The 8,416-nt window shown below is 38.1% G+C and overlaps 1 protein-coding gene across 1 annotated transcript in view; it reads left to right on the top strand.

Annotated features, from left to right (window-relative positions):
• The first annotated feature begins 73 nt into the window (after nt 1-73).
• LOC110021396 overlaps nt 74-8,416 on the top strand; it is a 27,904-nt gene continuing 19,561 nt past the window's right edge. The window contains exons 1-5 of the mRNA XM_020719881.1: nt 74-1,825; nt 4,441-4,510; nt 4,600-4,666; nt 4,727-4,902; nt 4,949-5,147. Coding sequence (XP_020575540.1) covers nt 151-1,825; nt 4,441-4,510; nt 4,600-4,666; nt 4,727-4,902; nt 4,949-5,147 — 2,187 coding nt within the window. The 5' untranslated portion in view covers nt 74-150. The remainder of the gene's footprint in view (nt 1,826-4,440; nt 4,511-4,599; nt 4,667-4,726; nt 4,903-4,948; nt 5,148-8,416) is intronic.

Below are 8,416 nucleotides of genomic sequence, written 5' to 3'. Positions count from 1 at the left end.
CGCTCTTCCTCACCCTCTTCAGTTCCACTATCCGTTTTCCACGACATTGTCGCTCTCGGAGTAGCCCCCACGACTCACACATTCAACATCCTCGCCCATGGCTTCGTCTCTCGCGGCCAATTCACCGATGCCCTCTCCCTGTTTTCCACCATGGAAGGCTTTGGATGCTCGCCGGACACTATCACGTACAACACAATACTCGACGGGTATTGCCGTAAAGGCATGCTTAAGGAGGCTCGTGACTTGCTTGCAGAAATGAAGGGCAGAGGACTTCTGCCTGATCGCTCCACCTACAATACACTTATTGCTGGTTACTGCCGGATTGGTTGGTTGAAAGAGGCCACAAAGGTGATTGAGCTCATGACCAGATCCAATTTCTTACCTGATCTATGGACCTACAACATGCTTATCTTGGGGATGTGCAGGGAGGGAAGAATGGATGAAGCTTCGAGACTTAAAGATGAGATGGAGAAACTAGGAATTATGCCTGATGTCGTCACTTACAATACCCTTATCAAAGGTTGTTTTCAGTGGCAGAATGAAGGTACTGCTCTTCGAATGTTGGAGGAGATGAGGAGCAAGGGGTTGAAGCCAAGCTTGGTAACCCATAATATATTGGTTAAGCAGTTGTGCGAGGAAGGGAAAATGGGGGAAGCAGTTATGAATTTGAAGAAGATGGAGGAAGAATTTACCAAACCGGATAATGTTACTTATAATACTTTGATCAGTGGGTATTGCAGGTATGGTGATTTTGCTGAAGCGTACAAATTAATGGATGAGATGGTTGGAAGAGGGCTGAAGATGGACACTGTCACCCTGAACATTGTCCTGAATGGTTTATGCATGGAAAAAAGGTTTGATGAAGCTTGTGAGCTTCTTCGAAGCCCTCCAAAGCGTGGTTTTGTTCCAGATGAAGTCAGCTATGGAACTGTGATCAATGCTTATTTTAAGGAGGAGAATTTGTCTGATGCATTGAATCTTTGGGATGAGATGCAGAAGAAAATCATAATCCCTAGTATTGCTACTTACAATGTACTGATTTCTGGGCTCTGCAAAGCAGATAGGATGGAGGAGGCCATCCAGAAGTTGAATGAGCTCATGAGCAAGGGATTGGTGCCAGATGATACCACCTACAACACTATCATTCACACTTACTGCAAAAAAGGAGATCTTGAGAGTGCATTCCAGTTCCACAACAAGATGGTGGAGAATTCTTTCAAACCAAATGTTTTCACCTGCAATATTCTTCTCCATGGACTCTGCAACAATGGTATGGTGCATAAAGCTTTGAAATTTTTTGATTCATGGTCATCAAAGGGGAAGAAGGTTGATGTTATCACCTACAATATTCTCATTAATGGCCTCTGCAAGGAGGGGATGATGGATGTTGCGATTAAGCTTTTTACAGACATGGAGGATAAGGATGTAAAACCTGATGCGTATACTTGTCATGTGATTTCATGTGCTTTATCCGAAGCAGGGAGAACTGAAGAGGCCCAAAATATACTGTCTAAATTATCTGAATCTGATAAACTAGCAAAGCACTTTTCTTGGCCCTTGGCAGGAGTAGAAGCTTCAAAGGAGGATTCTGAGAAAGAACCGCACAGCATTACAGATGGAAATATGGAGGATGATGATAAAGCGAGCACATCAGAAACATATTCTGATCAGATCAATGATTTATGTAGTAAGGGTCATTTCAAAGAAGCTAAACTTGTACTGGAAGAAATGATTCAAAAAGGTGTACCTACTAAGAGCTCAACATATATTACTTTGATGGATGGATTTATTAAAAGACAGAAAAGAATGACTAAAGGACCTGGGTAGAAAAGCAGGCAAACCAAATTACATTTTTGTACGAGGTAAAGAGCACATTTTTTGTAAAATATTTGGCATTTTTGTATTGTGGTACTTAATTTGTTTTATAGATTTTTTTTTTCGAGTTATATAATATGAAGCATCCGAAAATCAATAGCGCAGCATCGAACACCAAGAAAAAATTAAAGGAGAGAGTCTGTGCACAGCCCAACAACATAACTGACAAAATAACCTGTATATAATATAAGCCATCAATGATAGCTGAAACCAGATAGAAAAACCAATTGCAGATAATAAATAACAATAAAAGGAAGTGCATATCCTCAATAAAACTAAAAAGGGCTGCCTACTAGGAGATTATTTCCTTTCCATCTAAATTGATATTTGATGCCATGTAAAGTTATGAAGGAGTTGGAAATATCCTTTTCAAAATTCTATAATTCCTTTCCTTCCAGATATTGTATTGTAAGCAAGAACCATCATAATACTAAGCCATCCTTTGGTGCCTTACGAAGGAGAGAAGGAGATAGATAGAGGGATAGAAAAAAAAATTATTGTGAGGTATTGTAGTTTTCTCATTCAGATTTGACACGGTCTTTTCACCATCGATGTGGTCAACAGCTGAGTATTCTAATAGTTGTTGAAAGATAGGTCTTTGATGTAAGAAGCTATCAATGAGGAGCCTTTCAAGAAGCAACTTATGTGAAAATGGAGGTGCAAAGAGGAAGTGGTTAATGCTCTCATTGTCAATATTGTTTGTATGCATATTAGATTTTTATGAACACCCTTTTCATTCAAATCAGCAATTTTAATCCCCTCATCAAGCACCAACCATCCAAGAGAATTTCAGGGCATGGTGGTTGTGCCAAATTAATCCAACCTAAGTCATATTTTGCAGCTTTTAGTGTTCGGTTTAGTGTTCGTGTTCCAAGCGGCTATGTCATTCCTTTCATTGATGGTAATGCTCTTTGTGGTATGTTTAATCTGATCAGGAAGATCTAGAGTTTGTAGGACCATGCTCTCATCCAATCAGCTAAAATAGTTGAGAGCTTCTTTGAAGAAAGAAGAGGGAGAACCTGCTGCTTGTTTCTCCCAATTGTCTTAGCCAATTATTTCCACGAGATTAAGGGTCATAAAACTTAGAGAGTGTGATGTCATTGCTAAAGTGAAAAGGAAAGGTGTTGTCTTGTTTTGCAAGTTGAGCTAGGCTCTTCTGAAAAGTGATTCATGAGTTAACTTGAACCTGTTAGTAATTTTTCGAGTCTCTTGGAGTGAATAGATGTGTCTCTTGGAGTGAAGTGGGTTAGGTGAGCGAGGGCGTGTTAGTAATTTTATCTGTTGGTTTTATCTATATATATGATGTATAACCTTATGGGTATGTACTAGACTCCTTTGAAATAGTGAAATTCGCCGCTATGCTTCCTAGTACGTAGGCATTTTTGTCGAACCTCGTTAAATCTGTGTTCTTCTGGATTTATATTGATTCTTATTTTTCTTCGTCCTAAATTTATAAACAATTGGTATCAGATTTGTGATTATTTAAGTGAAGACATTCAAATGCTGCACCAGATCAGCGTCTGTCTGCATCTTCAGACCATACAGTATTTGCTTCAAAGACAGTTTATTTGTTAGAGATTTGGAGGTAAATTGAGATTCCAATTTTTTTCATACTTCTCCTGGAGATTTCAGATTCATAACATGATACATAATCTCATCTGTCAGACATAAACATATGGTACATGCCGCTCGTAGTTTTCTTCTCTGCCCTACACATAAACGTATGGTACCTCCCGCTCCTCTGTCGCGAAACGTCGGGATTCCTCCCGCTCCTGCTCGGTCGCGAACAGTTCCCGCCTACTCCCGTTCCCGCCTTCCCTGTTTCCACCAAGCTAAGCACCTCTTCGCTTATTATAAGTCGCGAACACAACAGTAAGGTCGGATTGTCTCTCTGGTTTGCGGTTCTTCCTTTGGTGTCTTACGAAGGAGAGAAGGAGAGAGATAGAGGGATAGAAAAAAAAATTATTGCGAGGTATTGTAGTTTTCTCATTCAGATTTGACACGGCCTCTTTTGTGTTCATTTTCGGGCTTCCTCGGGATAGAGAAAGAGAAGTGCAAGTAGTAGTTCCTTGCGACAGAAGGAAAAAGAAAGAAGAAAAAGATTGTTCTCCCTTGGCTTCTTTTTGGTCTTTTGTGTCAGAAGAAAAATTGAGTTTATTTCTCTTGTAAGTTTCGCTTGTGTCAGAAGAAAAATTGAGTTTATTTCTCTTATAAGTTTATCTTCTTCGGTGTATCTCGGGGTAGAGAAGAAGAGAGAGCAATAGGGTGAAACAGTTCACTCTTGTAAGTCGAGACGATCGACTGATGTAAATTCCTCAAGTAATATAATCTTCTGCAACTCCGTGGACATAGTCAATTTGCCGAACCGCGAAAATCTGTGTGTTCCGCTGTGTTACTTGTTTTTTGTGTGAATTTTCTCGTTCTATTTTTCGCTTCGTCGTCGATCATTATATTTCATACATACATATACCACAACAGAACCACAATTTAGGATTAGAGTTTCTCCACCAAGAAGAAACAAGGTTTTGAATAGTTAGGTAACTCCAAATAATCTTGGTTATGCAGGTCCTGTGAAGCACTACGAAGTTAGGGATATCAAGGCTCATTTTTCTTTTGACACAAGTTGTTTCCCATGGTATGAATTGAAGCTTGGTGGACTTAGGGTCGCCATCATAAAGGAATCTAAGGCTGAGACTATTAAGTTTTTTTCCAATAGACCTTTAGTTATGAAAATAGATATAGTCCAATGGGAGAGGAGGTTCAAAATGTAAAACTTAAAGAGTTGAAGTTGGTTAGCTACAGGCAAGAAAATGTTTTTCAAATGCACTAAGAGATTGGATCATTAATGCAGCACAGTAATAGTGGCAATGACATTTCTGGGAATCTTGCACCGGTTGAAGAACTTAATTGCTATAAAGTTCTTCAAACAGACGAACCAAAAACCCCTCCTCATTCGCACTGCTTGGGATACATTTCTGCCTATGCTTCGTCTTCTTCGGTTCAGAATAAGCGCAACGAAACTGTAAGGTTCTTAACGGTATTTCTTTTCTTTTTTTGTTTTGTCTGCTTGAAGCCACGACAGAGCGGAGCTTTCCACATCGCTGCCTCCTCAAGCCGTGCGTGAACTCTTGTCTGCCCTCGACGTCTCCCTCTCTCGTTCTCATACGAGCTTTCGCGTTGTCATCCCCTCAAACTATCGCCAAAGTCCTCCTTGTCTTCCCCAATCTCGACCAGGACTTTCCTCCCTGTCGCGATCTTCCCCTTTCACCGAGGTCGTCACTCTCATTCATCCATCCTGAAACTAAGACGAGAATGCGTGAGAGGACCACCGCAATTCCGGAGGTCCCGATCCTACTTCCGCCTCACTCTACATGAACCCTTGGCTCTACCGCCCCTCTCCTACAAATCAAAAGGGAAAAACGATTTTATGTCTGTTTGGGGGCAGATCAAGCTTATTCAATAATCTGCTGATATGTTAGGCGCGATAACTATTATAATTTTTTATTTAAAAAAAAAAATTAAATCGTTGTCAGAAAACTGTCATCGCATCTTTTCCGCCTCACTCTACATGAACCCTTAGCTCCACCGCACCTCTCCTACAAATCACAAGGAAAAAAAACTATTTTATGTCTGTTTGGGGGCAGCTCAAGCTTATTCAATAATCTGCTGATAAGTTAGGTGCGATAACTATTATAAATTTTTATTTTTTTTTGAAAAAGTCATGCCGTTATCAGAAAGGCACCTAGATATGTGCGGTGTGAAAACCCTGTTTTCAGTATTTTGAAAACGCATAAACTGTCAAAACACAGTTTACCCAAACAGGTCGGATGCGTTTTTAAAACTTTACCGCACCAAATATGCTGCCCCAAACAGACCCTTAGCCGAAGACTTCATATCTAAATCGGAAGCCCGAATTGAATTTTCCTCTGCTTCTCTCTGTTCAAACTCGATCTTAAAAGTTAAACCTATACCACACTGTTATCATTGCACTTCCTGCTAAACCAAACGCTTCTCCTTATTCGAGCCCGACCTGCTCGCCACTGCCTTAGCCACTTTAATGTTTGTTTTACTTTCTTGTTATATTATTGTTTACTGTTGTAGTAATGATAAACAAATGTTTGTATTTTTATTTTATTGTCGCCGTTGCCGTCAACAACATTGAAGCTTGAAAAAGTTTTAATTTTGAGGTAATAAGGTAAATTTTGAAATGTCCACTCGAGGAAGTGTGAATACCCGTTTGTGTGGAATTACGTATAGTTCGGGAAAAAACATGGACTCGTTTGGAAATTTTTTTAAAATGAGGATTTTAAACCATCTGTTCGTGGGAAAGTGAATAATTCTCCGTGGGAATTAAGTACCGCTCATTGAAACGTTCAGGAAATGCTAATTTGCAATCTAATCTTTTGTGCATGTACATTGAAAATATGTTGTGACTTTTAAAATAACTGGTTAAATTAATATTTTTGCTCTCCAGTTGCGTTGCAGTGTTTCACGATACTGACCAGCACGTCTTTTAAGACAGTTGAGAAGGTTGACATTCTCCCGTGCCCTCAAATGGGGGTTGAAACTTGGAGGTTGTCGAAATTTTGGGAGATTTGGACTTGTAAACCACCTTAACCCTGAATTTTCAAAATCATAAAATGAATCATTTGAAATTAAAAAATAAGTTAAAAATTTTGATATTTTAAAATTCTTTAGGCTCCAAGGCTTAATATTATTCAAAATTTAAAACTTTTATGATCTTAGGGCTTTTAAAGATAATTTCATTTTTTTGGGCTTTTCGAACTTGAAATTCTAAAGTTGAAAATCAAAATCAATAAGAACTTTTAATATTAAACTTAAGTCTCGATGGTTAAACTAACCCAAAGTCAAGCTTTCAAAATTAAGAGCTTAGGGTTTACAATTAATCCAAAAATTTAGAATTTTCAAATCTAAACTCTTAGATTTGATTTGATTTGATTTGATCCAAATATTAAATATTTGTATTTTCAAAAATAGATTAATACATTTGAGTCTTAACCTAATTTAAAATTGAAATACCAAATTCACAAGGCTAAGCTTAAGTTGCAATTCAAATACCCTAAATTAAGGAGCTAAGTTTGATTTGGAAAAAACCCTCCACTAGATTCACAATAAACCTGCTAGCGAAAGGAATGTGGTCCCTTTTTAAAGCCTAAAATCATGTGCTTGTGCAAATACTTTTAAATCCAAATGATTTCAAAATTTATAAAAATTTGTGATTAGCTCCCAAATTAAATGATAAATCTTGAAATGTGAGTCCACTCTTAAGACTTAGATGATTACCACTTGAACTATCTTGAGCAACCCTTGAGATATGCATGTTTTAGGGTGTTTATATAAGTGAATTAATTATGCATATTCTTAATGCCTGTATGTACTTCAACCAATGTATCAAATATTCAAACACTAGGTTTGAGAATGCTATGTGGGCTAATTAGATCATTTTGTCTATATGACAAGGTTGTAAGTCCCACCCGACTAGTCCAATTCTCCTCTTCGCAACGACTGGAGTTGACGTGTCTGGTAAGCCCTAATAAATCAGATCATTTTGTTTATATGACAAGGTTGTAAGTCCGACCCGACTAGTCCAATTCTCCTCTTCACAAGGACTGGAGTTGACGTGTCTGGTAAGCCCTAATAAATGTCCAAATTCTAAAATAATAATTGAGAAGTTCAAATTTCTCAGCCCGATCCTCCTTCCTATAAAGATAGGAGTTGACATGGTTTATACTTTGAAAAGCTTAAAGCAATGAAACTAAATGTCCCCTCTTTTTGAATAGAAAAGCTTTCAAATGTTCAATATCTCGATGATGGTCGTGTTGATCTAAAATTTCAACTAAAAGCTTTAAAATGTTCAATATCCCAATGATAATCGTGTTGATCTAATATTTCAACCGGAATGGTCAATCTTTTAAATCAAAATTTTTGAAGTAGTCAACTAAAGCGCTTAAGTTTAAATAAATCATTGAAAGCTAAAAACAAAATTTAGCCACCCTACAGTTTGTTGAGGTGACAAACTTCTTATTGACTTCACCTCACAAAGAACGAATGTCATATCGAATGTATCAATATATTCACAATCAAAATACTTGCACATCAGTATGAACGTGGCCCGAGCCATCTATCCACATGGTTTTGTCATCAAATGACACCACAAAATAGCTGCTACGACTAGAGTCCTTTTATCGGGTGGTTGCGACTAAATTATACCATTATATTACGGTTATGACTGCAACCCGTTTGTTTTCCAATGGCTTTCTATACTTTGAGTTGTGAATCATAATGCTTCAATTGGTTGATATAAAACCTTATGTTACCTAATGTCGATTTAAATATGTCTCTTTAGACAAATATTCACCCCAGATCTATAAGGATTTCTTGGATGACGCAACCTATGAATGCTGACAAGAATCTTTCTGTCAAGTTGGGTCAACTACCCCTCCGACTAAGTAGATAAGGGATCGCGACAGCCTAGGATGATGAAACAATGAGATCTTGATCAAGTTTCGTCTTTATTGCC

Source organism: Phalaenopsis equestris, unplaced genomic scaffold (assembly GCF_001263595.1).
Source record: "Phalaenopsis equestris unplaced genomic scaffold, ASM126359v1 Scaffold000134, whole genome shotgun sequence".
Taxonomy (NCBI): Eukaryota; Viridiplantae; Streptophyta; class Magnoliopsida; order Asparagales; family Orchidaceae; genus Phalaenopsis; species Phalaenopsis equestris.
The sequence above is the reverse complement of the archived record's forward strand: the minus strand, read 5'-3'. Positions and strand labels throughout refer to the sequence as shown.